General features: G+C 67.3%; 3 protein-coding genes across 5 annotated transcripts; 2 read left to right on the top strand and 1 right to left on the bottom strand.

Annotated features, from left to right (window-relative positions):
* The first annotated feature begins 20 nt into the window (after positions 1-20).
* Positions 21-1,527, top strand: LOC131585688 (uncharacterized). The gene is made up of 3 exons (XM_058852060.1): positions 21-666; positions 811-940; positions 1,050-1,527. The coding sequence occupies exons 1-3, from the start codon at positions 21-23 to the stop codon at positions 1,249-1,251; spliced, it is 978 nt and encodes a 325-aa protein (XP_058708043.1). The 3' UTR covers positions 1,252-1,527.
* Positions 1,528-1,682: 155 nt separating this feature from the next.
* FAAP100 (FA core complex associated protein 100) lies at positions 1,683-9,027 on the top strand. 3 transcript variants are annotated; one of them, XM_058852038.1, is made up of 10 exons: positions 1,683-1,745; positions 2,738-2,911; positions 3,562-3,680; positions 3,867-4,819; positions 5,357-5,507; positions 6,437-7,191; positions 7,463-7,599; positions 8,206-8,322; positions 8,639-8,725; positions 8,800-9,027. In XM_058852038.1, exons 2-10 carry the CDS (start codon positions 2,747-2,749, stop codon positions 8,932-8,934), a joined length of 2,619 nt encoding a protein of 872 aa, XP_058708021.1. In that variant the 5' UTR covers positions 1,683-1,745; positions 2,738-2,746; the 3' UTR covers positions 8,935-9,027. The 3 variants fall into 3 exon arrangements, 2 of the variants coding, with proteins under 2 accessions (XP_058708021.1, XP_058708020.1); XR_009279010.1 differs by lacking the exon at positions 8,800-9,027 and having other exon boundaries at positions 7,463-7,633; XM_058852037.1 differs by lacking the exons at positions 1,683-1,745; positions 8,639-8,725; positions 8,800-9,027 and having other exon boundaries at positions 2,662-2,911; positions 7,463-7,610; positions 8,206-8,274.
* Positions 9,028-9,772: 745 nt separating this feature from the next.
* FSCN2 (fascin actin-bundling protein 2, retinal) lies at positions 9,773-14,061 on the bottom strand. The gene is made up of 5 exons (XM_058852047.1): positions 12,065-14,061; positions 10,626-10,782; positions 10,420-10,541; positions 10,182-10,349; positions 9,773-10,096 (listed from the first exon to the last, which is right to left on the bottom strand). The coding sequence occupies exons 1-5, from the start codon at positions 12,885-12,887 to the stop codon at positions 9,891-9,893; spliced, it is 1,476 nt and encodes a 491-aa protein (XP_058708030.1). The 5' UTR covers positions 12,888-14,061; the 3' UTR covers positions 9,773-9,890.
* Positions 14,062-14,457: the final 396 nt, after the last annotated feature.

Here is a 14,457-nt window from a genome sequence, read left to right as displayed (position 1 = left end):
TCTCTGTCACCTGTCCCGGGATGCTCCACATTCCTAACGCTGTGCCTCCTGCATTCCCTCAGCTGGGCCAGGATGGGGCTGGGATACTCTGTGTTCCCAGTGGAAGCTGGGGGACCGTGTCCCACCGCTGTCTCCTGCTCTCTGTCACCTCGGGTGGGGCTGGGATGCTCTGTGTTCCCGATGGGAATGGGGGCCTGTGCCCCAGCACATGTGCTGTGCTCCACCATCTGTGCCAGAACGAGCTCAGGATGCTCCGTGTTCCCGGCTGGGACAGGGGGACACAGCACCGTGCCTCCGTGCTCTGTCACCTGCGAGCAGCCAGGGCTGGGATGCTCCGCGGTCCCGGCGGGATGTGTGTCCGGGCTCGTGTCCGCGGTCTGTTTGCAATCATCCCCGGAGCCGCGTGCGGCCGGGCCCGCTGCCAGCCCCAGCCGGGAAAAGGGGGAGCGGGAGCGGCAGGAGCCAGAAGCGGGGAGCGCAGCCCGGCGAGCGGCAGCGGCCGCGGCACTGGGGAGGTGACACCGGCCCTGGGGGACACTGCAGCCCTGGGGACACGGGGACACGGCCCCGCCATGGCCCGGCTGCTCCCCGTGCTGCTGCTCGCGGCTCTGGGCTCGGCGGGCAGGCCGGGCCGGCGGCCGGCAGCGTGGGACGGTGGAGCGGATGGTAACTCCCGGCCTTCGGGACCCCCTTCCCACCGGGCTGCGGGCACGGGGAGCGGCCTGAGCGGGCCGGAGGGGTCCCGCTGAGGGGTTGGGTGAGGGTCCTGTCCCTGGGGGGCTGCTCGTGGTCCCAGCCCGGCCCCTCCAGCCCAGAGACCCCCGGCGAGGGGCTGCGCCAACCTGACGCTGGTCCTGGACAACTGGAAATTCGCCATCACCTCCCAGCTGAGGAACCTGCTGCTGTCGGACCACCAGAGCGTGCTGCCCGACTACGGCCGGTGAGGGCCGGGGGGGATTTGTGGGTCCCTGGGGGAATATTTGGGGGTCCCTGGGGGGTATCTGGGGGGGTATCTGGGGGTCCCTGCCCTCACGCCGCCGCTCCCGCAGGATCCCGGCGCTGTCGGGGGCCCTGGATGAGCTGTACCGGGATTTCCGCGGCCTGAAGGAGCAGCTGGGCCGGCTCTCGGATCGCTTCGCACACCTCGAAGCCTCCGTGGAGCAGCTGAGCCGGGCCCGGGGCGCTGCAGCCCCCCCGCGCCGGGGAGGGGTCCCCCAGAGCCCCCGCAGGGCCCCCGGGACCCCGCAGTGAGCGACCCCCGCCCGCTACCGGGGCCGGTACCGGGGGCTCAGCCAGGCCGGGGGGACAGCGGCATCGCTTGGGGGGCTCACACTGGGGGCACAGGGACATCACTTGGGGGGGTCTCAAGCTGAGAGGCTCCAGGTCGTCACCTGGGGGACTCAGCCAGAGTTTTTTGGGGGGGGGGGTCCGTCCCCGTGGGTCACGGTGAGCCCGGGGCGGTCTCTGCCCCCCTCGGGGGTCGCACCCGGCCCTTCTTCTCTTTCAATAAAGCCGCTGTCGCCAGCACCGCCTCGCTCTTTTCTCATTTCTCGGGATGAGGGAGTCACTGATGGGGCGGGGGTTCCTCCCCTCCCGGTACCGACCCCCGGTACCGACCCCCGGTACCGGCCCCGGGAGCCGCCCACCCGCCCAGCGCCGCTTTACGGCCTGTCGTAAACTCCCCCCCGCCCATTGCGGCGGCCGCCGCGCAGCCGTAAAGCGGAGCCGCCCGCGCCCCCCGCCCGGTACCCGCGGCCCCTCCGGGAGGGATCTGGGGGGGCGGGATGGGGGGCGAGGGGCGGCGGCTTGGGCGGGGGGCTGAGGGCTGGGCGGGGGTGGGTCGGGGGGTGGGGGGCTGCCGGTGGAGCTGGGCTCGTGGGGGTTTGGGGGTGTCAGTCTTGGGGGGGTTGTGGGACAGGGTCTGGGGTACAGGGACTGTGATGTGGGGAGGTCTGGGGTGGGTCTGGAGGGTCTGGGGTACAGGGGCTGTGATGTGGGGGGGTCTGGGGTGGGTCTGGAGGGTCTGGGGTGGGTCTGGAGGGTCTGGGGTACAGGGGCTGTGATGTGGGGGGCTCTGGGATGGGTCTGGAGGGTCTGGGGTGGGTCTGGAGGGTCTGGGGTACAGGGACTGTGACGTGGGGAGGTCTGGGGTGGGTCTGGAGGGTCTGGGGTACAGGGGCTGTGATGTGGGGGGCTCTGGGGTGGGTCTGGAGGGTCTGGGGTAAAGGGGCTGTGATGTGGGGGCTCTGGGGTGGGTCTGGAGGGTCTGGGGTACAGGGGCTGTGATGTGGGGGGCTCTGGGGTGGGTCTGGAGGGTCTGGGGTACAGGGGCTGTGATGTGGGGGGGTCTGGGATGGGTTTGGTGGGTCTGGAGGGTCTGGGGTAAAGGGGCTGTGATGTGGGGGGCTCTGGGGTGGGTTTGGAGGGTCTGGGGTGGGTTTGGAGGGTCTGGGGTACAGGGGCTGTGATGTGGGGGGCTCTGGGGGCTGTGGAAGTGTGAATGGGGGGTCTGAGGTTGATGGTTGGGAAGGGGCTGCTTGTGGGGCTGGGTCTGAGGGTCTCATTCGCAGGGGGAAGGGACTGTGGAGCTCAGGGGTGGGGGACTGGAGGTCCAGACATGTACTGTGGGGGCTGGGGGTCTCCAGCAGGGGCGTGGGGGTCTGCAGGGCTGTGTGACCACCCAGCTTGGGGGTCTGGGTCAGCCCCTCACACCCTCGGTGTCCCCCCACATGGCCAGGCCAGCACCATGGCACAGGTGGGGCACAGGGTGGATTACCTGGCCGGATTCTGCTGCCCGGTGGGGGGGCTGGTGGCGGGCAAGCCACGGGTGCTGTGCCATGAGAACGAGATCTACCTCTCCAACGGCACCGAGTTCGTCTATGTGTACGACCAGGAGGGCAAAGTGCTCAAGGTGAGGGGCTTGGCGGGGTGGGGGGTCACCCTGTGTGCCCCATCCTGTGGGGACAGTGTCCTGTCACACAGTGGGAACACCCCAGAGTCATGTCCCCACTCCCTAGCCCTGGATTCCCCCTGGCAGGATCCAGCAAACAAACCCTACAAGCAGCACCCTTTGCTTTGGGGTTTGGGGGTGCTGCCAGCTGGCCCCCTCCCAATCCTGTGGGGCACCCATTGAATCAGACAGGCTCGTTTCCCCCAGCACAGGGGCTTCTCTCCCCTCTCCCCCCAGGCCTGGTGGTTGTCCCCGCTGTCACAGCACCCTGACTGACACGCTGCTGCCTTTGTTAATTTGTTCTGATTATCATTTCCAAGAAATCCACCACTGTAAGAGCGGGCTCTGCCTCCCACACTGCTCTCCCGCTCAGCAAAGTAGAGCACGTACCCTGCTCCCTGTTTTCCTTCCCCTCAGGGAGCGGGAATGACAGGCTGCCTCAGCCCCTCTGCCACCCCCCTGCCCAGGAACACCCAGCTGGGTGCTGCCCAGGGATTCCTTTGTCCCTGCAAATGGCTTTGGATCCCCCTCTGCAGGGATCTGCCTTGTCCCTGCCGCCCCCGCGGGTACCGTGGGAGGTGACATTTGGTTGTGTCCCCGCTGTGTTCCAGGCTGTGTTCCGCTGCCCTGACCAGGTGTGGCACGTGGAGCTGCTGCCCCAGCCCCGGCAGCTCTACATCCTGTGCGCCCACAGCGGGATTTACTGCGTGTCCCTGGAGCAGCAGAGCAGGTGAGCCCGGGCTGAGCCCCCGTCCCGGGGCTGCCGTGGGAAGCGTGAGGCTCTGCATCCATCTCTGCCGGTGCTAAAAGCTCTCCTGCAGGAGTTCATTTCCCAGGGCCAGGCAAAGAGGCGGCCAAGGGCCACGCTGGCTTCTCCTCACCGCTTGGCTCAGAGCTCTTCCCTGTTTTCCCGAAGGTTAATGGAGCAGACGGACGGCGACGGCCAAGAAAGCAACGGCCCTTCCGGCGTCTTCCCGGTGGAAGCGGACGCCTGCATCTTCCCCGACGCCAGCCTGAGCATGTTCACCCTGCTCAGCACCTTCGTCATCACGCTGGCCCAGGACGAGGGCAAGTGGTGGATGCGGCTGCACGAGCTGCCGCGCCCGGAGCAGGACGGGCCCCCGTACCGGCAGGTCAGCCAGGTGGAATTCTGCCCCGGGAGCCCGCCCGGGGACGGGGGGGACGCGCCGCCCTCCTGCTTCCTGCCCGTTCTGTGCTGCGCGGCCGCGCCCGGCACCCAGGGGCTCTGGTGCTCGGGGGGCTTCGTGCTGGAGGAGCCGCTCTTCAGCCTCCTCTTCGGCATCGACGTGGCCATGCTGGAGTCGCCCATGATCCTGTGCGGCTTCCCGGACGGGCAGCTCTGCTCCGTGCCCCTCAAAGCCCTCAGCTCCTCGCCCGCCGCCGACGGCTGCCGCGACGTGTCCACGCCGGCGCCGCCCGTGAAGATCCTGCACCACCTGGAGGAGCCCATCGTGTTCATCGGGGCGCTGCGCACGGAGCGGCGCGCGGCCGACGACGCCGAGGACGAGCCGCCCGCGGGCGAGCCCGGCTGTGACTGCGTGGTGGCCGTGGGCCACTACGGGAAGATGGTGGCCGTGAAGGCGGATCAGCAGGAGGAGGCCACGGTGCCGGAGCTCAGGGAATATTACCTGCGCGGCCCCATCCTGTGCGCGGCCTGCGGCAGCGGCTCCCGCATGTACTACAGCACCCACTCGGACATCTCCGCCGTCGACCTGGACTGGGCAGGCGACTCCTCGGACCCCGAGGACACGGAGAGCGGGGCCGGCGTGCTGCCCCCCGTGCTGTCCCCGGCCAGCCTGAGTATCTGTAGCGTGGTGGCTCTTTCCTTGTCCTCTCGGGCCTCGGAAGGTACTGGGGGCAGCGGGGTGGGATGCCGCCTCTCCTCCCTCTGCAGCTCCGTGTGGGATGGGTGGGGCTCCATCTTTCATTCTTGTTGGCTCCCCTTGGTTTTGTAAGTCGTTCCTGTCCGTTGTGGTTCCTGCTCTTCCCTGCCCGTTCCCAGTCCCTCAGCTCGGCATGGCAGGAACTGGCCAGCCCTCGCAGCCGTGGGAGAACCCCAAGGCAGCTCAGATGAGGCTCCCTCCAAAAAGGGGGTGTCCAATGTGCCTCTGGACTGGCTGCCCATGGAGCTGCGTGTGCCACCAGCAGGGCCCCAGTGTGACAGCTGGGTGCTGCTGGCCTTGGCTGGGGAGTGGCAGGCACAGGGTGGTGTCCCCTCTTGGGGGTCTGTGTGTGAGCAGGTGTGTGCAGTGACCCATGTCTGTGTCCATCATATCCCACTGCCCTGGGGAGGCAGTGCCATCCTGCTCCCTGTCCCCCCCACCTCAGCCATCCAGGGAGCCCCCGCTCCCCTCCTGGCCCTGAGCCGCCCGTCTGTGCCCGCAGGGGAGTCGGAGCTGTTGGCCCTGTCGGCCAAGGGCCGCCTCGTGTCCTGTGGCCTGTGCAGCCCCGAGGAGCCGGACGTGGAGCTGACCCCTGCTGAGATCGGCCGGAGGATCAAGGAGCTGCTGTCGGGGATAGGGGACACCTCAGAGAGGTAAAGGTGGCACCAAGCTGGGGGTTGAGCAGGTCATTGCCAGTAATTAATTACGGAATCACGGAATGGTTTGGGTAAGAGAGACCTTAAAGCTCATCCCATTCCACCCCCTGCCATGGGCAGGGACACTTCCACTATCCCAGATTGATTCAAGCCCAGTCCAGCCTGGCCTTGGACACTTCCAGGGATCCAGGGACAGCCACAGCTTCTCTGGGCAACCTGTGCCAGGGCCTCCCCACCCTCATAGAGAATAATTCTTTCCCAAAATCCCATCTAACCCTGCCCTCTGGCAGTGGGAAGCTGTTCCTCTTTATCCTTCACTCCAGGCCCTTGTCCAAAGTACCTCTCCAGCTCCCTCGGAGCCCCTTTAGGCACTGGAAGGGGCCCTAATGTCTCCCTGGAGCTTTCTTTTCTCCAGGCTGAACACCCTCATCTCTCCTCGAGTTTTTCTCTTGGAAAACTGCTCCAGCATTTACCTTTTCTGGCTGGGAAGCCCCCCCAACCTCCATAATATAAAACCAGCGTTTGAGGGCAGCCCCCTCCCATGGCACAGCCACCCCCAGCGCCGTGGGCGGGCTGGCAGCAGCAGCCATGGCAGCAGAAGGTGGCACGGGCAGGGTGCCAGGCGCCTGCCACGCGTGCCAAGCCAGCAGTAACAGGCAGGGCAGGCTCGTGCCTCCGTCCTCCATGGCTGGCTGTGTGTGGGGAGGGGCTGTGGGAGAGCCCCCCCTCCACGCACAGGGGGATTCCTGAGGTCTGGCTGTCCGCAGGATCAGCTCTGATGGGAACGTGGATCTGTGGCTGCCATGGCAGAGAAGCTGGGGGGGGTTTCCTGTGGTGGGATCATGCCAGGAGCAGCTCAGCTTGGCAGCACAGCGCCATCCTGGCCTCTCTCCCGTTGTTTCATCCCTGTCACATTGTCCTTGCAGAGTGTCCTTCCTGAAGAAGGCTGTGGACCAGAGGAACCGAGCCCTGGCCAGCCTGAACCAGGTGATGAACGTGAGCGCGGCGCTGCTCTCCAGCCACGAGGGCCACAAGCCCATCGCCTGCACCATCACTGCCAACTGGAGCTGCCTCCTGCTCCAGGACACCGTCACCATCTCCTGCTTGCTGGAAAACTGCAGCGAGTACAGCCTGGAGGAGGGCTGGACCCTCTGTGTCCAGCTCCTGGCCGGCCCCTGTGCCTTAGAGGAGGAATCCGTGGATTCGGCCACCACCTTCACCTTCCCCATTGACCAGCTGCTCCCTGGGAACAAGCGGGAGCTGACGCTGCCCCTCGGCCCTGCTGCGGACACCAAGCTGGACCTGCCTCTGACCATCTCCTGTGCCCTCTACTACAGTTTAAGGGATATTTTGGGCAGCGGCTCCGACTCCTCTGAGGACCTGGATGATTTCCTGCCCGACGACTCTCCCCTGCTGTCCCCGGACAGAGAGGGGATCTGCCTGCCCCTCAGCCAATGCACCATTGACATGCTCCAGTGCCTCCGTTTCGGGAGCAGCCCCCCCGGGCCTGACGTCCCCCCTGCCCCCTCAGACCCTGTGGAGACCTTCCTCAAAGTGTCCCGGGAACAGACTGAACCTGAGGAGGGGAAAACCGCGGGAGAGGAGAGCCTGCCCCCCTCGGCAGCATCCATCCGGGTGTCCTCGGAGCTGCTGAAAAATGCTCTCAAAACCTCGGAAACAGGTGGGTCCCTGAACAGGAGCATCCCGGGAGTGACAGAGGCTCCTGGGGCAGGGGTGCTGGCAGGGTGGCACTGTCACAGCCCCTCCCTTGGGCGAGGAGGGCTGTGTGACCCTACTGTCCCCACCACAGCACTGGCACACGTGGCAGTGGCATGACTGAGCTCAGCGTGTCCCAGTGGGTTGGGGTCCAGCCCATGCTACCCCTGCCCCCTCAGGGGCTGCCTTGGGACTGTCAGCGGTGTCACATCTCTGCTCTGTCCTTTGGTCCCCAGATGTCCCACTTTGCTGTGCCACCCTGCGCTGGCTGCTGGCTGAGAACCCCGGGGCCGAGGCACTGAGCAGCACGGAGGTGGCATCGGCGTGTGGTGTGGCGCCCGACGGTGGCCATGTCCAGCTGCTTGTCCGAGAGGCAAGGAATGGGTTAGCCCTGAGCCAAGGAATGGGTCAGCCTCCAGGGAAGCTCCTTGTCCCTTCCTGGAGCCAGGGGGACCAGTGGATGAATGGTCACACCGCTCTGACTCCCTCCTGTGGGGTGGGGTTCGAGTGCTGGGCTGGACAGGCAGCATTCCCAGTCCATTCTCCCAGCCCTGAGCTTCCCAAAGGCTGTGGTCGTTTCCCTCCCTCTCCAGATGTTCCCATTTCTTTGGTTCTAGAAAATGCACTTGGATTTGGGTTGTAAATCCACCCCATGCAAAATTCCCCTCTAAAGACACAGGGAAACCAGGGATTTCTACCCAGCTCTCCTGCCTGACCCCACCTGGGGGGCCCCAAGGTACCTGGCACAGGTGGATTTGCACCTGAGAGCTCAGATGTCCCCAGGGTGATGAGTGACAGTGTTAATTCTGCCAGGTTCAATCCTGCCAGGACCCACCTGGTACCACCAGGCTGGGGGCAACTTCCTGGGGGGGGGGTTGGGTGTTTCTGGAGCCTTCTGGGGAACCCAGTGCCCGTGGGGAGGGGTCCTGACGCCCCCCTGCCCAGCGAGGGTGGCAGTGACACTGCTCTCACTGTCCAGGTGGCCATGAATGACCTGAGCCCTGCGGGTCCCATCCAGGCTGTGGAGATCCTGATGGAGAGCCCATCCCTGGCCCACATGTGCAGGACACACCATGCCGTCATCCGGCGCATACAGGTACCCCCCCAGGGCAGGGGGGACCCCAAGTGACCCCAAACCCCCTGGAATGGAGCCTTGGGTGCAGTGGGGGGCGTTTCTGTGGCACCATGGTGGGATAGACCACCATCACTGAGGCTGGGGTTCCCCAGACCTGGGGGTCCTGGGTTTGGGGCTCAGACTCCCTGAGATTGAGAATTCCCAGGGCTGGGGCTCCCAGGATCTGAGGGCTGCTGGAGCTGGGGCTCCCAGAGCTGGGGGTCCCTGAGGCTCCTGGCATTGGGGTCCCTGGGGCTGGCTGCTGCCAGCTCTCCCAGCAGCCTCCCTCCCTCCTCAGGCGCTGGTGCTGGAGCAGGCGGCGCAGGGCTCGGGACCCCCCGACCTCCGCATGCAGTACCTGCGTCAGATCCAGGCCAACCACGAGGTGAGACCCCCGACCCCCTCCCGGTGGGAGCCCCCCCACCACCCCGTCCCTCACCCCCTGTCCTCGTCCCGCAGATGCTGCTGAAGGAGGCGCAGACCCTCCGGGACCAGCCGCCCCCGGGCCAGGAGGGGGCCGAGGGCTCTGCCACGGCCGAGAAGCTCCTGAACATCTACCGGCAGCTGCGGAACCCCAGCCTGGTCCTGCTGTGAGCGGGGGGCGGCCCAGCCCGCCCCAAACCCCGCCGGCCGGGGTGGGGGCCCGGGAGAGCCCCCCACTCCACCCCACCAGAGCAGGAGCGGGGCCGGCGGTCTGGGCGGGGGGGGGGTGTGTCTGTGCGTGTTTCGTGGTCGTGTTGTCGGCAGCACCGGGGGGGTCTCGGGGCTCCGGTGGCGGAGCGGGGGCTCCTGGGCTGGCCCAGCCCTGCCCCGCCGCCCCCCAGCCCGGCCAGGCCGGGGCAGCCCCCCGGGGCCGCGCTGTCTTGTGGATCCGTGGTAGTGTAGTGGCCGTGCCGAGCCGGGCCGGCCGCGGGCTGAGCCCCCCGAGCCGCCTTCAGGATCAGGACAAACAGGGTGCTGTGCCCGGGGGAGCCCCGTTTTCTGCTGGGCAGGGGAGGGGGCCTCCGCTCCCCCGTTGTTTCTATAAATGATCTCGTATTCTCCACGCTGGTGCGCCGTGGTCCGGCCCCGGCCCCTCCCGCACCTCTCCACTGTCTGTAACTCTGTCGTCTGCCATGAAAACGATCCTGTTGCTCACCCCGTGCCTGGCTCTGTTCCTTTCCACCCTCCCGGAGGGTCCTGGCAGCTCTCGGGGTGGGGGGCTTCCACTGCCGCCCCCCCTACTCCCCCAGCCTGGCAGAGGCGCCACGGGCTCCGAACCTCCTCGGGCTCCAGCCTGCGGTGGCTTTGCTTTGCAAATCCCCTCCCATCCCGTGTGGCACCCCTGGGGGGTCCCTGCATCCCCGGCCCCCGGCTCAGCCCTTTCCATGGCGCTCCCGGGAGGGAAACGGGGCTGGATCTCCATGGGAAGGAGGACGCGGCGCCACCTCAGTGCGATCCAGGTGACTTTAATGCCGTGAGTCGCGGGGGGCACAGCTGCCATGGACGGGGCCACCGCTGCCACCACCAGGGACAGGCGGGGGTGCCCGGGGGCCGGGGGGCTCCGGGGGTCAGTACTCCCAGAGCGTGGCCCGCAGCACGGACTCGCTGTCGGCTCGCAGGGTCCCCGCGGGGTCCCCGCGCAGGTACCGCCCGTTCTTCCCTTTGATGGCCACTCGGCCCCGCTCCCGGAACTCGAAGAAGAAATCCTCGGAGAGGTCCCCGTCGCTGCACACCGACCCGCTGCTCGCCACATACCAGTACTTGCCCCCCTGGCCTGCAGGGAGCCCCGGGGGGTGTCAGCGCAGGCTGGACAGACCCCCAGGGCCACCCCACCCCGTATCCCCCTCCCACCCACCCACCTTGGATCTGGTAGGCGCCGTCGCTGAAGCTGATGTGGAAGACGTCGTAGACGGAGCGGTTGGAGTCGAGCAGGTTGGAGCCCCGGTGGTAGCAGACGAAGCCGTGCTCCCCCCGCAGCACCAGCATCGGGCGGTTGATCAGCTTCAGAGTGAACTCCTCGTCCTCCCCTGCGCAGCACCCGGCCCTCAGCACCCCGGGGACCCCCTCCCCGTCCCCCCTGTCCCCCCCAGCACTTACCCACAGTGTCGCTGACGGCCGCCAGCTGCCCGTTCCTCTTGGTGCAGACGTAGCGGCCGTTGCTGGCGCGCAGGGCCACGCGCCGCCCGCGCCACTCGATGTCAAACATGGTGTTGGCAGCGCTGGTGACCGAGGGACAGCGTGAATTCTGGGTGCCTGTGTCCCCCCCAAACCATCTCTCCACCCCACACCGCTGCCTCACTCACATTTCGGTGGCCACGGCCTGGATGCCCCCGTGGGCCACCAGGGTCCAGTAGCTGCCGGTGTTGGTGTGGAGGCTGCACTTGTTGGTGTCGCGGTCGATCTGCAGCTGGAAGGTCTCGTGGTTCAGCTCCTCGTCCTGGTTTGCCGAGACATTCACACCTGGCGGGAGAGTGGATGTTGGTGCTGGTCCTGCTCTGGACATGAGCACGGGTCACACTCTGACCATCAGCACCACTCCTGCTCTGGCCACTGGTACTGGTCCCTCTCTGACTGCCAGCACTGGTCCTCTCCTGGCCCTGGGCAGCAGTCTCAGCCTGGCCATGGTCACCGATCCCACTTTGGCACTACTTGGCACCAGTCCTACTCCAGTCATCATCGGTGACCCCGCTCTGGCCATTGTCACCAGTCCCAGTCCAGCCACAGGCACCGATCCCACTCCAGCCATTGTCACCAGTCCCACTCGGGCCATCAGGACCAGTTCCAGTCCAGCCATTGTCACCGTCCCGTTCCAGCCATTGGCATCCATCCTATTCCAGCCATGGGTATCGCTTCCACTCTTGGCCGCTGTCACCAAAGCCACTCTGTCCACGGTCACTGATCCCGCTCTGGCCCTTGGCAGCAATCCTGCTCCGGCCATCAGGACCAATTCCACCGCAGCCATTGTCCCACCCCAGCCATCACCACTGCTGCCCCACGGCCGCCCTCCCCCTCCCCCCCAAATCCTCCTGCGAACAATTGTGCTAATTGGGCTGGTTAATCAGCTTGTCACCGCCGTGTCCATCTGGTCACAAACCCCTATTTATAGCCGGTCCCCCCCGTCACCCGGCACTAAGCTGCTTGGCACAGGGGTGGCACCGTCCCCGGGGGGCACCTGGAAGCCAGTGGGGTCCCTTGGGTCTCCACCAAGGGGTTCTGCTCACCTGTGGTCACACCCGCTGGCTCTACACGCGTGTGTGCACACGGGCTGTGGTGTGTGGTGTGCACAGGTAAATGTGTGACCCTGTGGATGCTGCAGGGAGCACGGCACACCTGTGTGTGTGTGTGTGTGTGTGTGTGTGCACGTACACACCTGTGCACAGCCACAGCCCTGCACCACACACACACAGCCCTGTGCACGCCCACAGAGCCCTGCACATGCACACACGTGTGTACACGCACACCCACGCGTCCCCCCCGCCGCCCTGCCCACCCCACTCCATCCTCACTGACCTCAGTGCCCCCCCAGGCAGACGGGACCCCCCGTGTCCCTCTCCAGCAGCCACGCTGGGGTCCCCCATGTCCCCAGGATGCGGCTGTAGGATCCCCCCCGGCAGGCACAGCGCTGTGGGGTTGCTACTGTGGGGTCTCCCCCAGGGTGGGGGTCCCAGATGTGCTCCTACGGAGCTGTGGGGGTCCCTCGGTGGGCAAGGAGCAGGCAGGGAGGGGTGTGGGGAGCTCTTACCCTGCCGGATGGACACATATCTGCCGTTGGCCGCAGTGAACACCACCTGGGGGTGACTCTCCTCCAGGTCAAAGAGTTCATCTTTGCCCGGCTTGGAGCTGCGGCCGGATTTGAGGGTGCCGGTGGGTCCGGTGGGCGCCAGGTATTTCCCGTCGCAGTCCTTGAACGCCAACTTGCCGGCCTTGAACTCGAGGGTGTAACCGGTGCGGGCGCCGGGCTCGGGCACCAAGGTGCCATCACAGCGCAGGTAGCGCTCGTCGGCCGTGCGCAGGCTGTACTTCTTGTCCTGGAAGCACAGGGTGATGAGCGCGTCCACCCCCCAGGGCAGGTTGCTGTCGGTGGCGATCTCGTCCTCGTGGGCGCTCAGGTGCGCGTAGCGGCGGCGGCTGACGCTCAGCAGGTTGGCCTGGGGGTGCATGGCCAGGTGCACGGTCCAGAGCTCGCCCTCGGTCACGCTGGGGGCGAAGCAGGACAGGCGATCCTCGCGGCCCCCGAAGAAGCGCCGGTGTGGGGCCGACTGCAGCGCCCAGCGCCCGTCCGACTGCGTGATGATGCTGAAGCCTTCATCCCGGCCCGGCTGCTCCGCCTCGCAGCGCACCTTCCCGTCCTTGTCGGCGCCCAGGTAGCGGCCCAGGTGGCTCTTGAGGAAGACGATGGAGCTGTCGGCTTCATCCTGCTCCAGCGTCCAGATCTGCTTGCGCTTGAGGCTGGGCGCCGAGGCGTTCACCTTGTAGCCGAAGCTCTCCGCCGTCAGGTACCGGCTCTCGCAGTTGATCAACCCGAACTGGATCTTCAGCACCTGGTGGATCCCATTCGTTGGCATCTTCCGCCGAGGCGGGCCGGCCCCCGGGGGCCGGCGGGGGCTCCCCCGGCGCTGCCGAGCCCGGGCGTCGCGGCGGGGCCGGACGGAGCGCCCGCGGCGGGGGCGGCTGCGCTGCCCCGGACCCACGGAGCGGGACGGGGGCCCGGGGGGCTGCGACCCGCTCGGTTAGCCGCAGGTGGGATTAGAGACCGGCCGGCTTGCGATGGGCACCGGGGGCGCCCGGGCGAGGGGGCACCGCGGCAGCCCCCGGCCACGCCACCGTCCCTCGCCGCGGCCCCGTCCGGCTGTGGCGGAGCCGCGGGTGGAAAACTTGGGTGGGAACCCGATCCGGGCCGGCGTATCCGTTCCGATCCCGGCGGGTTAAGGTTACCGGCCCCTCTGATTCAGCAGCGGGTCACCTCCAGCCGCGCCGCCTCCCGGCCAGCCCCTAAGCGCCTTTTCCAATTAGCCAGGCATTTTGATTAGTGTAAACCTTTTATCCTGCTTTGGGGCCCTTGGCCTCCATCTGTCCTGCGGCCCCAAATCCCTCCTGCAGCTGTGGATCGGGGTCACGGACACCCCCAACCCCCCCAGAGCCAACCCCCTGGGCGTGGGCTCCTCCGGGGCTGAGCCCGCCTGGAACTCATGACAGAGATGAGGCTCCGGCCCCTCGGCGGGGGACAGGAGAGGATGGGGCGTGGGGGACAGGAGGTGACAGCGGTGTAGGGGACAGTCTCCGCTCCAGCCCTAGCCCTGATGGGACCTCCAGCCGGGTCAGGCGCAGCCGCGGGGACCCCCGGCCTCGGCCCCGCTGCACCGGGGGCACCTGGGGACAGGCGGGGACGGGCTCTGCCATCACCTGGGTCCCCCGAAAATGCCCCGACTCCCCGTGCCGGGGTCTGGCCGTGCCGTGGCGATGCCGGAGCGGCTCCCGCCGCCGTCCCCCCGGGCCCTGCGGCTCCGGTGTCAGCCCGGTGCCCGGTTATTGTTCCCGCAAACAGCCCCAGCTTTGGTTGCTCATGACTTTTTCATGCCGGGCTGGCTCTGCCCGCGCCGGGGGGTGCCGAGGCCCCCCGAGCCGCGACACCCGAGCCGCGACCGCCCAGCCGCTGTAACTGACCCCCGAAACGGAGCCGGGTCGGCTTTCGGGCCGCGGCAAGGGGGGAATAAGTGGGTCAGGGTCCTGGGAGGCCCGGGGGGGCTCCCGTGGGTGGCAGCGTGGCTCTCGGTGGGTGCCCGCCGGCACCTGCCCGGCAGCGGAGCCGGGAGCGGCATTTATACATCCCGGGCCCCCCCGCCCCCCCGGCGGGGTCAGGTTCCTCTCGGGGGGGCTCTGGGCGCTGTCCCACAGGCACAGCGTGTCCCTCCCCGGCCTGGGGACTGCCAGACCCCTCCCCACTGAGGGCTGCTGAGACCGGACATGTTCGTGACAGCCCCTCTGGCCGGGGCACCGCTGGGGGCTGGGGTGGGTGTCCCCCCGATTTCCATCCAGCATCCAGGAGGAAAATGAGGGTGCTGGGCTGCCAGAGGGGGGTCCCCAGTCCACAGCACTGGCAGAAGGGAAGGCGGGGTTCAGCTGTGCCCCACACGC

Source organism: Poecile atricapillus, chromosome 17 (assembly GCF_030490865.1).
Source record: "Poecile atricapillus isolate bPoeAtr1 chromosome 17, bPoeAtr1.hap1, whole genome shotgun sequence".
Taxonomy (NCBI): Eukaryota; Metazoa; Chordata; class Aves; order Passeriformes; family Paridae; genus Poecile; species Poecile atricapillus.
Note: the sequence above shows the minus strand (reverse complement) of the source record. Positions and strands in the feature narration are given on the sequence as shown.

Excerpts from the sequence above, each read along its gene's own strand:
- LOC131585688 (XM_058852060.1), top strand. The coding sequence starts at position 21 with ATGCTCCACATTCCTAACGCTGTGCCTCCTGCATTCCCTCAGCTGGGC. Across the intron at positions 667-810 it reads GTGGGACGGTGGAGCGGATG|CCCAGAGACCCCCGGCGAGG; the intron begins GTAACTCCCGGC and ends CGGCCCCTCCAG. Across the intron at positions 941-1,049 it reads GTGCTGCCCGACTACGGCCG|GATCCCGGCGCTGTCGGGGG; the intron begins GTGAGGGCCGGG and ends CCGCTCCCGCAG.
- FAAP100 (XM_058852038.1), top strand. The coding sequence starts at position 2,747 with ATGGCACAGGTGGGGCACAGGGTGGATTACCTGGCCGGATTCTGCTGC. Across the intron at positions 4,820-5,356 it reads GTCCTCTCGGGCCTCGGAAG|GGGAGTCGGAGCTGTTGGCC; the intron begins GTACTGGGGGCA and ends CTGTGCCCGCAG. Across the intron at positions 5,508-6,436 it reads ATAGGGGACACCTCAGAGAG|AGTGTCCTTCCTGAAGAAGG; the intron begins GTAAAGGTGGCA and ends TTGTCCTTGCAG.
- FSCN2 (XM_058852047.1), bottom strand. The coding sequence starts at position 12,887 with ATGCCAACGAATGGGATCCACCAGGTGCTGAAGATCCAGTTCGGGTTG. Across the intron at positions 10,350-10,419 it reads GGCCGTCAGCGACACTGTGG|GGGAGGACGAGGAGTTCACT; the intron begins GTAAGTGCTGGG and ends GGTGCTGCGCAG. Across the intron at positions 10,097-10,181 it reads CGGCGCCTACCAGATCCAAG|GCCAGGGGGGCAAGTACTGG; the intron begins GTGGGTGGGTGG and ends GGCTCCCTGCAG.